Below are 20,763 nucleotides of genomic sequence, written 5' to 3' on the forward strand. Positions count from 1 at the left end.
GACCCTGATATAGCTATCTCTTGTGAGGCTATGCCAGTGCCTGGCAAATACAGAAGTGGATGCTCACAGTCATCTATTGGATGGAACACAGGGTCCCCAATGAACGAGGTAGAGAGAGTACCCAAGGAGCTAAAGGGGTCTACAACCCTATAGGAGGAACAATAATATGAACTAACCAGTACCCCCAGAGCTTGTATCTCTAGTTGCATATGTAGCAGAGGATGGCCTAGTTGGCCATCAATGGGAGGAGAGGCAGTTGGTCTTGTGAAGATCTTATGCCCCAGTACAGGGGAATGCCAAGGCCAGGAAGCAGGAGTGGGTGGGTTGGGGAGAGGGTGGGGGGAGGGTATAGGTGACTTTCAGGATAGCATTTGAAATGTAAATGAAAAAAATATCTAATTAAAAACAGAAGAAATCCAAAGGGGATGGGGAGGGAAAGTGGAACAGAATCAGGCTGGGGGCAGGGGGTGGGCAGGAGAGAAACCCAGAGGGCCAGGAAAATGAATGGAAATATGCAGCCTTTAGGGGGTGGGAGGTGGGGGGACTCTCTAGAAAGTGCAAGAGACCTGGGAGGTGAAAGACTCTCAGGACTCAAAGGGGGTGACCTTAGCCAAGATGCCCAACAATGGGTAGAGGGAACAGAAACAGACCACATCCAGTAGGTAGACAGGGCCCAAAGTGGAGAGAAAAGGTTACCAACCCAGAGTCAAAATTTCTGACTCAGAATTTTTCCTGTCTAAAAGAACTGTAGGGACAAAAATGGAGAGGAGACTGAAGGATAGGTAGTAACTGGCCCAACTTGGGATTCATCTTGGGTGAGGGGGGACCAAGACCTGACACTATTACTGATGGTATGACGTACTTACAGACAGGAGCCTGGCATGGCTGTCCTCTGAGAGGCCCTATCAGCGCTGACTGAGACAGACACAGATACTTACACCCAACTACTGGACTGAAGTCGGGGACTCCTGTGGATGAATTAGGGGGAGGATTGAAGAAGCTGAAGGGGAGGGCGACCCCATAGGAAGACCAGCAGTCTCAACCAACCCAGAACCCAGGGAGCTCCTAGAGACTGAATCACCAACCAGGTAGCACACGTGGGCTGGTCCAGGGTCCCTCAGCACATAGCACATAGCACATGTATAGCAAAGAACTGCCTTATCTGGCCTCAGTGGGAGAAGATGAGACTTAAGGCCCCAGGGAAGGGGGAGGCTGGTAGGGGGTGGGCACCCTTTTGGTGGGGAGGAAGGATGGGATGAGGAACTGTGAGAGGGGAGATAAGTAAGGGGGGCATCAGCTAGAATGTAAATAAATAAAATAATGTTTTAAAAAAGAAATAGAAACACCCTAAATGTCCTTCAGCTGATGAATGAATAATGAAAATGTGATACACACACACACACACACACACACACACACACACACACACACACACACATGCATGCACATGCACGTGTGTGTGCACACACTGGAATACTACTCAGTTGTAAAGAAAAATGAAATCATCTAAAATTTCATATAAATGGACAAAACCAGATAATATATGCAGTGAGAGAACTCAAACCTAGAAATACAAAGGCTACATATTCTGTCTCATTGTGGATCCTAGTTCCAAACCCCAGATGTGAATATATAAGCTGGTGTAACCACAGAAACCCAGAAAGGGTCCATGGGAGCAGTGAAGCAGTTCTAGACAGGGTATTAGGATACAAGTGTGTGTGTGGGGGAAATGGAAAAAGAGGGGAGGAGTCTTTAATTGGGGAGGGGGAAGGAGGACCATACAAACAAAGAAGGAGAGAGATAAATTAACAGTGAAGATGTCTAAAATAGCCATCATCATATTATTTTATATTTTCTTAAAATTGCATATGATTCATATAAGTGTGTGTGTGTGCGCGCGCACGCAGTTTAAATAAAGTTATTGCACTTGGCATGACAATGTCTCCTCTGAAGAATCCTCTAACAAAACTCCTGTTCTGAGGCATGAGAAAACAGCTTATGAGTTTTGGGTTGGGGAGCCTAAGAGATTCTCAAAACGTGTAGGCCACTGTTGTTGCCTCCTCGAAGTTGAAGATAAAGTCCCTATTGCTGACACGATTCCCTCCTTTAGACACAGGACTTGAGGATTAGAGCTGGATCTGTCCTGAAAGCCCCTTCCAAAGGTGCTAGGTAAGCTGCTAAGTGAGAGGAAGAGTCCGTACCAGCAACCTTGGAAGGTACAATAGTGGCACTTATATCTTGCTGGTAACCAACAGCTGTCCAATTGGACTTAATAGGTCAACTCACTAGAAGGAAAATCATGTCTGGTACTGTACACCTAGCCAATCACCAATGGCTAGTGAAGTTGTGGCTCATGGAGGAGAACCATGGTTTAGGAGAACCTAAACCAGCGTAATTTCTAACTACAATCTAAATAATTATATATGGATATCCACAAATAAGTGTAGTGCCTGCCCCCTATCAAAGAAGTTTCTTTTTGCAGAAGATGGAAACTACTAAAGAAAGCCACAACTGTTCAAATGAGAGAGTGACCAACCTCAAACTTGCTATATAGCCTTGAACTTTTCTTTCTTTCTTAACTTCCAAGTACTGAGACTACAGGCAGGCATCATCAATGCTGAGCTCTCTGACTGAAAAACTTAATCCTTTGGACAACAAACATCTTTCATCCTGGACCCTTCTCCTTCCCAGCCCCTAGAAACTGCCCTTTGTCGGCCTCTGTAAGTGCCCAGTTTATACGGCACATAAGTGACCCCAGGAAGCACTTGTCTTCTGTTACTGGCTCAGACCATTTCCTACAGCATCTTCCAGGCTCATCTATGTTGTTATAAATAACATTCCTTATGTTTCTTAAAGGTAGAATAGTATTCCACTGTGAATATATATTGTATTTTCTTTATTGATTTATCCATTCGTGGACACTTAATTTGAAATATGAATTAAAATGACATACCTGTCAGAATGGCTAGTATTGTAAAGACAAAAATAAAGCTACAGGTGAGCATTCAGAGAAAAGGGAATCTTTGTACTTGCTGGTAAGAATATAAAATTGTAGACTTAGTATGGAACATAGCATAGAAGATCCACAAAAATAAAAAACAACACCAGAAATCAGATAACCTAGCCATCCAGGCGACTATATGCCTGAAGATATATAGTCACTGAAGTTGAAATCAGTTCCTTGAAGAGGTACCATTGCAGCATTGCTCAAAATAGCCAGGATATACAATCAGCCTAAGTGTCCATCAGTGGATGAAGGGATGAAATTATTGCCTAAAATATTACATTTAGCTTAAAACTACATTTTAGATAACTCTGTCATAAAGCATACAGCCAAGAATTTTTTAAACAGCACAATCACATTTTTAGTAAGCATTGTAACATTTTCAAGTCTAACACCTTAACCATTCAGCTACTGTGACTCCACTAAGATTTTCTTTCGAAAGAAAAAGGAGAAAGATATTTGTATTCACACTGATTGCTCTGGCTGCTTCTCACTTAATCTAAAAATGCAAAAGAGACAGGGGTGCGATGCTATGCAAACCTCAAGCTGAACAAAACTCTGTAAACTGTTTTGAGGTTGATGGACACACAAAGGCACTTTCATATTCAACTAAGTTATAAAGATCATAGTGGTGGTCAGTATATATTTATTTAACTTGCAGCTTATATAAAAATAAGAATTAAAAATTCACATTTCAAGGAAAAGTAACTCTAAAATCTTTTCGGATATCCTTGGATTATAATTGAATCAGTGTTACATAGCATTCAATGTTCCTAATTTTTGTTTCTTTATTATAAATGAGACACATGCTTATATACATTTTATAACATAAAAACATAAAGTCAATAATAGATGATGTGTTATAATCCCAATCTTTAAAAATGATTCAACCTCAAGGCTGAGCTACCAGGATCGCTTGGCGGCTTCAGTCGGGAGCAGGTTCCTGCCTGTGACATGGACAGATGTAAAGAAAACTGTCTCTAGGCCTGTTAAGACCACGGGTCCCTTCCGTCTGAAATGCGTCTTGGTAACTGAGCAGATTCCTTCTCAGAACCTAGGATCTGCTAGCAGTGGCCAGGCCCAGAGGGTCCTGTGTCCTTCCAACTCCCGGCATGTCCCTTCACAAGCCCAAAAACTTGTAGCAGGTCAGAAGCTGGCGCTAAAGCAGTTGCCAGCTGCCAGTGTTCCTCAACCTATGTCCCAGAGCAGTAACCTCCAGAGAAGTGAGCAGCCTGCAGCCTCTGGAAATAATTCTGAAAAGGAGCAGGCATCCATACAGAAGACTGAAGACACACACACACAAAGGCAGTGGACTTGGGAAGATTTTGACATTGACTGCCCACTAGGAAAAGGGAAATTTGGAAATATCTATTTGGTGAGGGAGAGACAAAGCAAGTTTATCCTGGCTATGAAGGATAAAGCACAGCTGGAGAAGGCTAATGTGGACCCTATCCCATGGACTAACACCAATGTCTGACACTATTAATGATACTCTGTTATATTTGCAGACAGACGGGAGTCTAGCATAACTGTCCTCTGAGAGGCTCCACCCAGGAGCCAATGGAAAGAGAGGCAGAGACCCACAGCCAAACATTAGATGGAGCTCTGGGAATCTTGTAGGAGAGTTGGAAGTCAGGGCTGAGGGACCCAAAGAGGATAGCGACTCCACAGGAAGACCAACAGAGTCAACTAACCTGGACCCTTGGGGGCTCTCAGAGACTGAACTACCAACCAAAGAGTGAGCATGGGCTGGACGTAGGTCCCTACATCTGTGTAGATCCTCCAACAGCTGGAGCAGGGGCTATCCCTGAATCTGTTGCTTGCTTGTGGATTCCATTCCCTTAACTGGCCCACCTTGTCTGGCCTCAGTGAGAGGATGCACCTAGTCCTACAGTGACTTGATGTGCTGGGGTGGACGGTGAGGTGAGAGTGTGTGTGTGGGTACTGTGAGAGGGAAGGAAGGAGCTGTGAGGGGGAGGTGCTGTGAGAGATGGGAAGGAACTGTGTGTGTGTGTGTGTATGTGTAGGTGGGGGAGAGACTGGGAGGAGATGGGGCTGATATTGAGCTGTAAAGTGAAAAAATAAATTAGTGAAAAAAATAAAAATAATAATTCAGGGACTGTTTTGTGGACTAGTGTTATAAATATGAATATACAAACATCCCTATTTCCTAAACTCTGTCTGATGAAAACAATTTACCATCAGTTTTCTTTCTCTACAAGTCTCAACTCACATGTGCTCCTGGGGAGGAGTCTTCCCGACAGCTGGCCTTATGATGTGCTGCATACAGAGATGATAACAAATGCTTGTCCATTAAGTACAACCCAATCAATCTGAGAGTTCTGCCATCTGTCCAGGATGTCACCCTTTAAGGACAACCACCTTGGTCTCACAGCAGGGCTCATACTGGGTAAGACTTCTTGCAGAGCCCTGGATCTAAATGAGATTGCCACTTAAGGTCACTGGACAAAGGTTTTGGAGTAAAACACATAATTCCCAATATCTTTACAGTATCCAAGCAGGCAAAGATAACAAAGAAATTTACAAAGGTTAAAAACCAGAGGAAGGATCCCGCAGTGGGGGCAAAGTCTCTTTAAGAAGGAAACACTACTGGCCAGGCAGAGGAGACTACATGCAAGCTATGGGAACAGAACAAACTGTATTCAAGACTTAGAAAACTGAGATATGTACAAGTTTGTTAGTAAGACCCCCCTGGCTACAGAAAGGACAGGGAAAGAATTTAGTTTGTATATTTGGGTAAATAAATATGCAATTTGCCTTTGAGACAGAAAAGCATCTGCATGTACGCATAGATATGTGCTTTAAACATCTATATATGGGAGAAGGTATTTAAGGTGATCAGTTGGGAAACAGCATTTATACTCAAAATCCAGGCAATAGGAATGAGAGAGAACAGACAGAGGTAAAATACTACAGTAGCTGTGAAGTAATTCAAGTCTAAAAATTCTTCACTTTATAAAACTTGATAGTAATTTAATTCTCATTCACATGTGGATGTGTGTACATGTGTACGTATATGTGTATAAAATCAATGTAAACCTTTTTATTCAGAATATGTTCTAGGGCAATATTTAGTCCAATGCAGTAGAGGATCTTTCATTTAAAGGTGAAATTCTATAGTATGCATACATTGTACTAGCTAGCTAAACTAGTTATGCATCAGGTGATGGCCCAGTTCAGTTTTCTTTCCCAGATAATTCTAAGCACTCCGTTATGTAGGCTTTGGTTTGCTCCAGAGTCCTTGGAATACCTACATGAAACAAATTTTATGTCCATTACTCACATTAATTCTGAAATAACAACTATGATGCAGCAGTCTTTATAATCAAAACCTATTTTTAAAAGTTTAAAGAACTACTTTGTTTCATAATTTATTAATTGTATCTATGACATTACATTGGTAAAGACTAAGATTTTCCTTTTGGGATCAGCGAGGACACTTACCTCCAGGAGAAGCGGGCCCAGCGACTCCTTCTCTATCACTCCTTGACTGCTTGAGGAGATGTCGGACTTCTGCACGTCATCGTCAGCTGTGGATTTCTCTGCAAGAATGAAACTTGAAAAACTATGCATCCAACAAGCTCATTTCACCAGAGGCAGTTTATGAAGACATAGATTTATATTACTGGTGTAAGAAAGACTTACTTTTTAAGCAAATTATAAAAAAATTTAAAACTCACTAAATTCATACAGTTTAAGTTACTGCATGTGAACACATTTAAAGTTTTAGGGAAAACTGAAGACAGGAATAGTTGTGCATCAGGGGATGGCCTATGGAACAGGAACAGAAGTTATGGACAGTTCTAGATCTTGTCTCTAGAGGAAAAATGCATACTTGTCTGTCTTCCTGTACCCTAATCTGGACAGCTGGGATGCAGACATGGTCAGCCATGCTTCTTACACATTGTGAGGGAAACAGCCTAGGAATGGCAGCCAAATCTACAGGGGGGCATCTGCATCCTTGACAGCTCCCTAGACTATCCTGTTCAAGCCACTGCAGTTTGTCCAAGTCCTAGCATCTATGCTTCCTATATTATATCCTCTCAGATATCTAATTACACTTTTATTAAATATTTAACATCTCTATAACAATGGTCATAAATATACTTTAAAAGTAAATCCAGGTGTATATTTTACATATCATCTATTTTATTTATATATTTTTATATATTATATTTTATATGCAGTTTTAATAGTTTGTGTTGTTTAACTCATCTCTCAGCACTCCTCCTGATTTTAGAACTTCCTCTGGCCAGGCATGGCAGCACACACATTTTTGGTCCTAGCACTGGGAAGATGGTGGCAGGCAGATCTCTGTGAGTTTGAAGTCAGCCTGTTCTAAATAGTTACAGGCCAGACAGAGCTACATAGTGAGATCCTGCCTCAAAACATAACAAACAAACAAATCAAAGCAACAGCCACATTGCTAAACCCAAACCCAACCCAACCATCTAGAGACGTGGCCATCGATCAGACAGCCCTATGTGCCCACAATCCAGCAGCATTTCTCCTAGAGTCCCCTTTCTGCTTGCTGCAATTGCAACTATGTTTATGGTCTTAGGGATATGTTTGTTTGGTTGTTTTGTTGCTTTGTTTTCTTTCAAGACAGGGGTTCTCTATGTAACCCTGGTTGTCTTGGAACTCACTCTGCAGGATGGCTTCGAACTCACAGAGATCCTCCTGCCTCTGCCTCTCTAGTGCTGGGATTAAAGGCGTGCGCCCCCTCATGTTTTGTTTTAGGTGTCTACACAACAGTAATGTCTGTGTCTCCTTTTCCCATTCTTCTGTGGGGGAAGATCCTATGTCTTTGTTTCTTACTTTAATACTAAGGCTTTGATAGCAGTTCCTGAAAAGAGTACAACAGAAGATAACATTTAGAGACTTTGTCTTAAAATTCCTGTCATCATTAACACAGAGGTATATGTTTAGAGGCCTTGTTTGCGATGTTCCTTTGAACCCGTTCTGCAAGCAACCTACTGTGCTTGAGACATTGCTCTCCTCTGCTTTTCCCTTGGTGTTTTAAGATACCACTACACTGTGCATGGGCGTGAGCGTTCTGTACTCACTGTGCCAGGCCTGTGTGAGTGTGTGGCCCCCATTCCCATCCCATCTTGTTGAGATAGGGTCCCCTATGCAGTACAGGCTGACTTAGGCTTCTCTGAGGGACTGACATGTTAGTTCTGTTGCTACCCCCTCACTTCTGCCTCGCCTTACCCTGCATTTCCTCTTGTCCTGCTTTTCTTTTCGTAACAACAGCCTTTCCTGAGATGCCTGTGGCTTTGTTCATGTGAGATACATACAAATGGCACCTGGCAACTAGAATGTAGTAAGAGTTAAGTTTTTATGAGGGATGAGCCCAAAAGCCTCTTCCCTGGGACTGCTGGGTTTCCTCAGACAATCCTGCTATCTCTGGCTTTGGATAGTAAGAGCAAGCAAGTACACTGGTGTCTAGGCTTCTAATTTCTCCTCTTCGCTAAATCAGCTGTTACTGGATCACTCTGTAGTTTCGAAGATCTTTAAATTACAACACTTGAGTCTTTTCACACTGCTATTGTCACTGTGAAGGTCTTGGGGCTTGTGTTCTGCTCTCACATCTAATGTATATGTCAGCACACTCACCTGAAGGCTCTACAGCACTCCATGAGCAACAGTGTTCCCCAGAGTGCTCTACCTTCCCTTCTGGCCATAAGCTAAGGGATTAGTGGTGTAGGGTTCCCAGCAAGTATAGGTGCTATAAAAAAAATACAACAGGGACCCCCTGCCCCAGAGTACTACATTCCCACTGTGAGCCAGGCAGGGGCAAGCTTCCTCAGACAAGCCAGAGAGATTTCATCAAGAGTTACTGTACTTTAGCTGGATACCAGGGCCTCAGATCTTACCTACAACTTGTTTTTCTGTTTCAGGCCCTAAGACATGGGTTCCAAAACATCCCAAGCTTGCTTAATTACTTCACTAGTTTTCAAGTTAATTTAGTAAGCCACTTTGCAATATCAAGAAAGGATCTTTGACTCAAAAATAAAAATTGAACAAAAACATTTCTTTACTAAAAGCATAAAGCACCATGGGCTCTTGACGGAAAGAGAACAGTATGTCACAGACATCACCGTGATCGGGACACGGCCTGTATGTCACAGACGTCACCGTGACCGGGAGCGGCCTGTATTTTATTTTTACCTTGCTCCATCCTCTTCATTAGCTGTATCTGATCCACTGTCTTCTTCAAAATCTTGCATTTATCTGGTTTTACACTCAAGCTGTCAATGTCACTGATGTTGGCAGACAGTAGTTCAGCTAGTTCTTCTAAATACTTATTTTCTTGCTCCCTTCGTCTCTTCTCAGTACTGTTATACACAGACACACATACAAAAAAAAAATCCAGTTAGCATATATTTATACCATTTTATTTCCTTTTCTGATCAAACATTAATGTTCACACATTTGAAAGTCTTGTTTTTACCTAAAATATAAAACCAGATTTAAAAATCAAATTAAAATCACATCTAAAACTCAAACACTAGAAAAATCCTCAAGTACACAAAATAATTCCAGCTAAAATATGTAACAGTGACTGCTACAACAGATGGATTTGCTAACAATGTATACACCTCAATTATTTTCAGATAACAAACGGCTACAGATATTAAAGGAACTAGACAGAAAACAAATATACCTCTCATATTTTGGGATACTGTACATTTGAAATAGAATGGGAATTTTCAAGTAATCTTGCTACAGTTTAAGTGGCACTATGATTATAGTTCAGACAAACTGTAATGAAGAATCTGATAAGCCTTCATTCTTATTCTGATAAGAATATTAATTGCTCCTCATGAAAAAGAAACTATTCAAAAGTACACTCTAAAAATCAGCTGCAGAAAGAACAGCAAGCGGTGGGCACAGCTTCCTTCTAACTAGAACAGAAAATCAAGCCTACATGTAAGCTCTTGTCCACATTAAAACCAAATCAAGTGTGGTTGCCTTAGAGCAAAACAAAAAGAACAGAGGGTCGGCCGGGTCACAGGCACTACCTAAAGTCCTGAATACATGGAGTGATTACTATTGGGTTTGCTTTTCAATCTTTACACCTAATTTATTTTGCCAAGTCACCCGCAATTTGCTTTAAGGCAACGCATTCAATGATGGTAAAATATTACTCTGAAACTTTCCATTATCCAAATAAAACAGGAAAAACTATTCATGACAAGCTTTGTTAAAATCATTTGGCTAATCATAAAACAAAAAGGTAAGAAGTGAGAAAACTCAGTTGCTAAAAACCTTACAATCAACAATTAAAAAGTCCTTTACTTTTCTTACAAATTTTAAAGAGTTTAAAAGCAAAGGCACTTACAGAGCACTGTGAGCTGAAGTAACCCAGTCAACTAATTTACGGCATTTGCTATGAAACAAAGTTCTAACAAATGGTACAGATCCCCAAACACAATCAGACTTGAAACTATAACAACCGCATATACTGTCTTTATCTGTTAAATCTTTCATTACTGAGGGATTATTTCTACTTTGCATAGTAAAACTCTATCCAATAACTTAAACAGAACACAGCAAGGCATCCCGACAAACTTCACTCCGAGGTATTGAAGCAAAGCAGGAATAAAATGAGGAACATATTTTCATATGCAGAAGGGTTTATCTGTAACATGATAGTATTTGAGGACATGTGATTTTACCTTGGGGAACCTCATGACAGCAGACACATTTAGTAGATTCAGGATAGAGTGGGAGCTGTTTAAACTTAAACGTCTACATTTCAATAGGGGCAATCAATTTATGTCGACTTGGTGGGTCTCCCACATATTTCTTTGTTTGTTAGTTTTATTTTGAGAATATCTCACTATACAGTCCTGGCTATTCTTGAACTGGCGATCAACCCCCATCTACCTTGGGAGTGCTGGGATAACAGGTGTGTACTTCCATACTCAGCCTCCAAACATGTTTTTGCCATTAAGTTTTAGGTAATACTGAAATGCCTGAAACTGTCATGGAGTAAAAGAAAAGTGTCCCAATATAGAGAGGAGATGGAACAAGAAACTATATATATTAAGGAATAGCAGATGTCAATAAAATGACTTAAGTTTCAGAGTACGGAAATGAAAATCATCATCTTTAAGTGAAGCAACCAATAGCTACCTAAGGAAAAGAAGACAGCAGACATGCTCAAAGTCAAAATTGAAGGGATGCAGAGCATACAATCTTAAATGGAGTAGGCCTCTTTACTACTTTAGATTAACTTTCTTCATTTGCTAAGCCCCTTTATTACTCTTATGTGGCAGACATGCTAGTTAATGCTTATCCTGAGCTACATCCTCATAAGTACAGTTAGCTTCACAGTCTTATATGTTCCAGTTCCAGGATCCCTGTGGACATCAAAATCTGAGCACTTGCAAACCCTTTATATAAGATGGTGTAGTTGCATATGCTATGAAAATTCCTCCCCAAGCTTAAAACCATCTCTGCATTACTTACAATACCTCACGCAGTGCAAATGCTATATAAGTAGTTGTCGCACTATATTTAGGCAATAGCACTACACAAAGTTGATACACGTTTGATTATAGATGCCATTTTTTTCCAGAATACTTTTGAACCTATGGATATGGAGGGACTGCCATATCTTTCCTTAATGTACTAGCGATTATATAAGAGATAATCATATGATGTTTCCTAAGCGCTCTGAAGTAAATTAGATGGATTTCCCACTAGAAAGGAAGTAAAAGAAAACAGACCATTGTAATAGTTAGTTTATGACAAGAATCAGACTCCACAGAAACACACAGAAATGGCTCTAAACCCAGAGAAAGGATGGCACCAAGTTAGAAGTGGAAAGATCTTATTTTCTAGAAGGTAACCTGGCTTTATCAACTGTATAAAATAAGAGTGGAAATATGAAGTTTAAAACTGACACATAACAGGTGAGTCTGGCAGAACCATAGAGTATATGGGTAAGAGGGAGTAGGGGCAGGGTCCCAGTGACTTCAGACTGTCCTGGTACAGAGTGACTACTGCTCAGGAGCACAGGCTGAAACTCCCAGGCACTAACTTGCTATCAAACCCCAGACAAGTGAACAACAGTTTAACCTCCCTGCTTCCATCTCTTCATCTGTACCACTGGGATAATGACATTAATTACCTGCTAGTGTTTGTGATGTGAAGAAAGCTATGATATGTAAGATGCATTGCTAAGTTCTTGGCATGCCCTATTAGCTCAATCAATGCCATCTAGTTTGGCTTTAATTACAATGCTTTATTTTTAAGAAAATGGGGAACCCAGGAGGACTTAAGAAGAATTAATGGCATGGCCAGATCTGTAAGCTCCTCAAAGGTAGAAAACCTGTCTCTCACTTCATTTATATCCTATATAACAGCACACAGATAGTGTTGGCTGAACAGTTAGCATTTAATAAGCACTTGTTGAGTTAAGCTGGAAATGCTCAAGAAGGATAAAGCATAGTTAAACGCCATTTAAAACTAGCACCTTAACCTTCATTAAAGAGCTAGAAGCTACCTCACCGCAAGAAACTGTTTAACTGAGAAGTCACTCTCTCTCGGGTTCTGCAGACAGTAATACTTGGCTCTGCCACAGGGCTGGCAATACCTTGTGAGGCCTAACAGATGCTCTTTATGATTAATGAGCTCACAGTCTGTTTGGGGAGAGAGCATATAATAAGACCAGAGGAAGCATTGCAAGGTGGCATTAATACACAAGCAGTTTCAAAGTAATAAATTTCTGATTTTCCATATCAAAGACACTGCTTTATTAAAGCTGAAGCCCATACATATAAACCTGAAGAGTTCAGTGCTTGCTTTCAAGCAAACATCAAGTTAATTATCTCAAAACATCAAAAGAGGAGAAAGGAATACATAAAAATTTTGGTATTTGTAATGATGCTATCATGTACAGATGCACATACACACAGAGAACAAAACAAAGGCAATTTACAGATAAACCATACAAGAAAGAAGATTGTTCAGCACAATAGGTAGATAGGTTATTGATGCCCACAGCTGTTAGCATTCATATCCATTAGTAACTACCAATTTGAAAATACAATATGGGCATGATGGTGTATGCCTAGAATCCCAGTTTCCCTCAAGTTGATGCTGGAGGACTGGCCCAAGTTCAAGGCTAGAATGAACTACAGAATGAAACCATGTCTAAAACAAAACAAAGAAATCACAAAAATGGAAAAATGCAATCATAATAAAATATTAATATGGCAACATATCAATTTTATATGGTTATTATACATAGCTTTTTAGTATTTGTTCTTATATATTCAAATTTTCCTCAAATGAGAATTAAACATAAAAGATAATATTTTATTTATCCTTAAGTTTTCCTTTAAGAAAGACTGAATTTATATATAGAAATGAACAATGTCCTTGGATGACACACATCTGGTTTACATCTTGGCATGTACCTTTATCCTAGCATCTGGACACATGTGCTTGAGCACTTAGGTGACTGTCCTGTGAGGAATGGTCACTTCCCTTTTTCCAGTCTCTAGCCCTAGCAGTCTTTTAAAGCCTCTTGTCTCCCTCCCTGAGAGAGAAGCAGGCATTCCTAGCTGCAGTGATGTTGTGCTGTTGCTGCTGCAGCTCTCCAGTGTCAGCATCAGCTGGGGTGTTCTGCTCACCTTGCCCCTGGGGAACATCTGGGAATGTTTGCAGACCATTTTTTTCCTACAACTAGGACACTACTGGCGTTTCAGTGTACAAGCAGTAACAAGAGGAAGCATCCTACAGAACACATGACAGTCTCCACAGCAAATAATTTTCTGATTTAAAATGTCAGCAGTGCAGAAACTGAAGAAAACTTGATGTAACTCCTAGAAGCCAAATGGAATAAAATCTGGACTCTCCTCTTGTTAGCTGAGAAAATGCTTTTGCTCTGAGTGAGGTTCTCCTTCATCTGGCACTTGTTAGGGTTCCCTTAGAACTAAATTTCTTTTCCTCTGCTTAATGTAGTCATTTTTAAAAAAACACAGCAAGTAGTTAATGCCACAAATAATTACTTTAACATAAATATTATAACAGTGTACTTCTTAGTTCCTAAGATGGCATTTAAAGATGTTCAATAGAAATTTTTATCCATTTGGCAGGATTTATTGTCCTTACTAGTTAAAAGATACATATTGCACTGTGAACTAGGGATACAGTGTTGCTGAGCATGAGCAGATAGGTCCATTACTTTAGAGCAGCATACAGCCTAACGAAGAAGCTAAGAATCCATGCAATGAGCATATACTCTGGCAACAGCAATAACTATGAATCAAAGTCATAATGATGTACAGAACAGATATATAAAAAGGGAGATTTGAGCTACTAGTTGTGGGAGGAAGAGAAGCCTCTCTTTAAGGAAGTAATGGCTTACCACAGCATCTGCAATAACAGCTACAGATTAATACCGGAAATACAGAGGATGCAAGTTTGAAGGAAGGAGAAACACATTCAAAGACCTGGGTGGGGGTGGATCAGACTGTACTGAATGAGCAGGAGGAGGCAGGTGGCCACTCAATGTGGAGTAGATGAAACAAAGTCCAAAGTGTTGGAGAAATGACCAAAAAGTTCTGCCAGAGACAAGCGTATTCCTACCTTGATGCCAGAGTGTCACATGGCGATCCTTTTCTCTTATGAGAGTCTGGGTTTGCAGGGTCGGATGAACTGTCCCCAAGGCCACTCATGTTGATGAACTTCACACCTAAATGGGGAGGGTGAGAAAAAATAAATCTCTCATGACCTTTCTAACCAAATGAGAGTAGGGGAAGCTCCCTTGTTATTTCTAAACATCAAAAAACAAAACAAAACAACCACAACAAAAACTTGTAACCAGTGACTAGGTGACCACAGCCATCACTGAAGCACCAGCCTCCAGGGAAACCACAGGGGCACCAGCTGCTCGGTGCTATGCTTACTTTCGAGCCAGTGAAACAAAATTAACAATCCTCCATGAAATGGTTGATTTCAATCAGAATAAAGATTTTCGTAGAATAGTTAAGTAGAAATATTTTTACCAAGAGAAAAATCACTTGCATGTATAAATGTAAAAACTGGCCTCTGAAAAATTTTAGTATTATTATTCAGATTCATAATTATTATGTAGACCTTACTTTGTAAAAAGGCTTAAAACAACTTTATTTGTGAATTATACTGATAGAGAATGAACAATATATATGTGATTTAAGTTAAAGTGATAAGCTTGATTTGGAGTTTTGAATTGTACTTTTCCACTCTGAATTCCATACTCCTAACCTTGTGTTTATATCATCCAGAGACGAAGATCAAATGTTTAGTCTATGTTAGGATCTTAGTATGGATGCCAGAGAACACAGAGTCATTCCCCCTTGCATGTCAGCCAGGTCTTCACATGTGCCAGTTACTGCTCTGTCCGCATCAATCACTGCTCTGCAGAATCCCGAAGGGAGCTCAGAGCCCTATCTGAGAGTCATCAGTCCCTTGGATTTCAATAGTGCCAAATGCTACCCTTATCGTTACTCCATTTACCCTCAAAAAGGAGAGGAAACTCGTGAGATAAGAAGACCTGGAGCTCTTCTGTAAGTCTAAGTTACTAGATAACATAGCACTGTATGTCAACACTCAAGCTGGGAACACTTAAAGAGATGCTGAAGTCTAAGCAGGCTCTCAGAGCCTTAATCCTTTCCTAGAGCTCTTCTCATTGCCCTCTTCTCACTAAAAATACCTACAATTTTAACCATGAGATTACTTCATGTAGACAAGAGGAGGTGTTTCTAATTTCTCCATATTAGAAGTATAGTTTTGAAACTACCTAACACTCCAAGTGTGTTCTGTTCTTTAGACAGGGTTGTTATGCCTGGGATTAACAATGCAGTCCAGGCTGGCCTCAAAGTCCCAGTCTCCCTAGTCCTTGTCCCCACCCCTACGATTGTAATCTTGCAACTACTTGTAATTCTTCTCTTCTTGTTTATTCATCATTTGCCATTTCTATCTATTTTCTGCCAACTCATCCTTAAGAGATTTTTATGTCTGGTGTGTTCTTATTTGTAGGTTGCAAGACACTTTGTCTTTAAGAGATTTTATACTGTCTCCTTCTTCAGTTGCAGATATAATTATGATCCTAGCTTGAAACCAAATATCTCAAGATTCTAGATTAATGTAAGATTTTTTTCTTGCTTCTCAGTTCCCTTCACCTTTCTTCTTATTTCTAATCTGTCACATAAACAGAAGAAAGACACTCTTGTCCTGATGTTATTCCCAAAATACCATGGTTTTGTTCTGTTCTGTTTTGCATAAAAGTCAAGTGGATCCCCTAATTAAGGATGATCACAGAAAACAAAGGGCAGAAAAAAATCATTTAATTTACAATTTAACCATTACCTGCCTGCCCTTGGTCTGAGTACTTAATTTCTCTTATGCATTTTTTTGTGTGTATGTGTGCTTTGAGCCATTTTGGTCTCTTGTCTTACATGCTACATGTAAGAATACCCCAGAATCTGTTTTCATTTCCTAAATCCCCCTCCCCTTCATAGTTTCCTTTGTCATCGAGGAGAGCTCAAGCCATCACCTAGTAGACTACAGAAATAGTTTTCCAAATAGTCTCCAGTTTCCAGCCTTGTCTTCCTGAAATGACCACATTACCTACCAAAGACAAGTCTGAGCATGCCTGAAACACATCACTAATCCTCATTATTCAGAGAGCTCCTCCCTCCACACAGTAGACAGTTTCATAGTTCACCTAGTATCAGTGCATTACAGAACACACACACACACATACACACACACACACACACCCCTTGTGTTTTATTGTTGTTGTTGCTGTTGTCTTAGGTACCATCTCACTATGTACTCTAGACTGGTCTTGTACTCATAGAGACTGACCTGTCTCAGCCTCTGGGAGAGTGCTGGGAAGTTTTAAGTACTATATAATACACATATAACCTATATATTATACAAAATATGCACAAATGTATTACAGATATTAACTTTAGTTTTATCCTCAATAAAAATAAAAATAAAAATTCATGGTTACACGCTATGCTCCCAGCAAAGGTAACTTTAGGCACAATCAGGGAAGCATTTAAACTGACCTCAGTGTGGGGAGCAGTCCAACTGCCAAGAGCTCTAACACTCACCGAGCTCTGTGAATCCAAGAACCCTCTGGGTGGGCCCTGGACATCCAACTACGAATACAAGTTATAAAATCATTGTTCTCATAGTTTCTTTTTATTTTCAGGGATATAAATGTTATCATCTTAAAAGTAATGTATTTGGCACATTTATGAAACTGGTAAGTACTCCGGAGAAAAATGAGGCAAAAATCGTGTTTAATTGCATGGGTGTGCTGGGGAATCTGGTGTGCCAGGCGAGCAGAGTGAGCTGGAATGAAGTGAGGAAAAAACTAAGGCAGAATGGAAGCATTGTGTTGTTGTTTTCTTTTAAGAAGCAGTAATGACACTGGGGATGGAATACTAGGATCTGAAGTCAGAGGGAGAACAGGAGGCAGAACCAGATAAGGCTTCACACAAGCTTCGACAAGCCCTGGCAATGCTCTTGTTAACGTGAGTTCTGTAACTGAATCAATCTCAGAAGAATCCTATCAGTTATGTGAACAGCCATACCCCTAAACATTCCCATCGAGTCTGCTATCAGACAGGGTAGGTCCTGGATAGTACTTAGATGGGAGACTATCAACTAGACAGGTGTTATTAATAATCCAATAGTTTTTTTAACATTGAGATTCAAAGAAGCAGAATTAAGGTTAATTCAGTATCACAGTATCTTTACAGAAGTAAAGATGTGACTTCATTTTCATACACGAACAAATGTAAGATGGGACTAAGACAAGATTCCCAAGTTAAACATCTGCAGAGTGTTCCCGAAATTCTGGAGCAAAGGCAGCAGACAAAGCAGCAGCCACCAAACAGGCACTTTACAACAGTAAGAGGTGACGTTCAAAGACTTGTAGGGGAGTCTCGACTAATCTGTCCATGGCCCGATTCCTGTATTAACACAATACACTGAAATACAAAGCCTCCAATGGGGACAAGCTATCAGAGCTGTCACCAGTATGTAAAATGACTTTATTTGGTTGTTAGGGGATGTAAGTCAGGGCAATTAAGAAAGCCAATTTGCATATCACTTTTTAACAAGACTGAAAGTGTTTAAGTAAAAGTACTCTGTTGACTTAAACAGCTACTGAATTATACCCACTTCCATGCAATTTCTAAAGAGTATTTCAGTGACCAAAAACTACATCTATCTCTGGTCAAATGTGCCGGACTAAACTCAATAGGTGAAGGAACACAAAACAGGATGGTACCCTTAAATTCAGTTAAGTTTTCTACATATGAAATGAGTCATTTGTCTCTCAGATTGAGCATAGAACTGCATGATTTAAAAAATCAGCATCAATTAGCTAACAGCTCTAAGAGTGTCCTTTGCCCAGCAGATAACTGGCCCAAAAAAACTACATACACAAGATGAAGACGACACTCCAAGAGCCAAAGATCCCCAAACTGATCCTCCATACAACCCCATCATGACAAAGTGCTCCACACTATATGAAAGGCTAGCTTCTATAAGGAAATGTTTCCCAAGCTAGAGTCCTCAGACACCTCAAGTTCTCCACAACCACTGAAACCTTTCAAATGTGACAACAAAGGACAGGGACTTGTGAATAGTATAGTCACAGTATAGTCACTTATAATAATATAGTTATTTTTTAATTTTTTATTAGATATTTTCTTCATTTACATTTCAAATGCTATCCCAAAAATCCCCTATACCCTCCCCCGCCCTGCTCCCTTGCCCACTCACTCCCACTTCTTGGCCCTGGTGTTCCCCTGTATTTGGCATATAAAGTTTGCAAGACCAAGGGGCCTCTCTTCCCAATGATGGCCGACTAGGCCATCTTCTGCTACATATGCAGTTAGAGACACGAGCTCTGGGGGTACTGGTTAGTTCATATTGTTGTTCCACCTATAGGGTTGCAGATCCCTTCAGCTCNTTGGGTACTTTCTCTAGCTCCTCCATTGGGGGCCTTGTGTTCTATCCAATAGATAACTGTGAGCATCCACGTCTGTGTTTGCCAGGCTCTGGCATAGCCTCACAAGAGACAGCTATATCAGGGTCCTTTCAGCAAAATCTTGCTGGCATATGCAATAGTGTCTCCGTTTGGTGACTGATTATGGGATGGATCCCTGGGTGGGGTAGTCTCTGGATGGTTCATCCTTTTGTCTTAGCTCCAAACTTTGTCTCTGCAACTCCTTCCATGGTAATTTTATTCCCTATTCTAGGGAGGAATGAAGTATCCACGCATTGGTCTTCCTTCTTCTTGATTTTCTTGTGTTTTGGAACTTGTATCTTGGGTATTCTAGGTTTTCTGGGCTAATATCCACTTATCAGTGAGTGCATATCNAGTGACTTCTTTTGTGATTGGGTTACCTCACTAAGGATGATATCCTTCAGATACATTCATTTGCCTAAGAATTCATAAATTCATTGTGTTTAATAGCTGAGTAGTACTCCATTGTGTAAATGTACATTTTCTGTATCCATTCCTCTTTTGAGGGACATCTGGGTTCTTTCCAGATTCTGTCTATTATAAATAGGGCTGCTATGAACATAGTGGAGCATGTGTCCTTATTACAAGTTGGAAGATCTTCTGGTTATATGCCCCGGAATCACTGTCCTTTCAAGGCTGAATGAAATCCCATTGTTTGGAGATACTCTACTTTGTTTATCCATTCATCCATTGGTGAACATTTAAGTTATCTCCACTTCTGGGATTATCAGCAACATCGTTATGAATGCTTATGCAGAAGCACTTGTGAATATAAGTTTTAATTATCTTGAGTATAAAACTGGGACTAGAACTGCCATGTCATAGAGTAATTACGTCTTAACTTTCTAGGGACATGCTGAATTTAAGGTGACAAAACATGAGGATTACAATTCTATATGCTTGTCAAAAGCAGTTCTCCCTGGTAAAATCCACCCCAATGGGTATAAAATGGTATTTCATTATGACTTTGATTTAGGATTCGTTAATTGCTAATGACTCTGAGCATCTTCTTCCTTATGGCCTGGTCTCCTTAAACCTTCAATAGAAACCCATCTCATTCAGGGGCTTTACTTATTTTACACTAAGTTTTTACTGTATTTAAATATTTACTGTGCACATTTAAGTCACGATGTTATCAGACCCAAATATGTAGTAAACTGGTTATTACTGTGATGCAAATTAAAGCCCATAATCTCACACAGTCTTCAGTGCTGTAAGAGCAGTTATTATCTACTCGAGGCCTATGCACGCCACACTACTGTTAACTGTACCGCTTGATATAGAAGAGTCTTTAGATTGTTTGACAACTGATAGTCTTACTTTTATCTCTTAACCTTGTTTATTCTAAACACACTGCTTATCTGCCAACACTTCCACTAAGGAATACTAGCCCTTCCTCATTTTACAATAACCTTATTTTATAGTAAGCTTCCCAGATCAAACTCATACTACCATTAAAAAAATAATAATGCTCCACAGGTAATGGTTTTCCCTCCACATGTTTACAGTGGCAACGTTTTTAAAACTTTTCTACCTGGGAGACTCCTTTGTTCATAATGAGTCCTCAAAGCTGATAAGGTCGAAGTGCTCCGGAGCGTGGCTTCGGGGGTGGTGTATCCAGGGATGGAGCTAGTTGGTTTGCTCTACCTCATTTAAGGTCGATTACACGAACAACTGAAAT

At 40.2% G+C, this 20,763-nt stretch overlaps 1 protein-coding gene across 9 annotated transcripts in view; it reads right to left on the reverse strand.

Annotated features, from left to right (window-relative positions):
- The window catches only part of Ncoa1 (nuclear receptor coactivator 1), a 230,840-nt gene that overhangs the window by 88,134 nt on the left and 121,943 nt on the right, over nt 1–20,763 (reverse strand). For all 9 annotated transcript variants that reach the window (XM_021201369.2, XM_029540757.1, XM_021201368.2 and 6 more), the window contains 4 exons: nt 20,617–20,756; nt 14,636–14,741; nt 9,200–9,366; nt 6,470–6,567 (listed from right to left, as the gene is read on the reverse strand). In XM_021201369.2, the coding sequence (XP_021057028.1) occupies nt 6,470–6,567; nt 9,200–9,366; nt 14,636–14,724 (354 nt within the window). In that variant the 5' untranslated portion in view covers nt 14,725–14,741; nt 20,617–20,756. The remainder of the gene's footprint in view (nt 1–6,469; nt 6,568–9,199; nt 9,367–14,635; nt 14,742–20,616; nt 20,757–20,763) is intronic.

Source organism: Mus pahari, chromosome 7 (assembly GCF_900095145.1).
Source record: "Mus pahari chromosome 7, PAHARI_EIJ_v1.1, whole genome shotgun sequence".
NCBI lineage: Eukaryota > Metazoa > Chordata > Mammalia > Rodentia > Muridae > Mus > Mus pahari.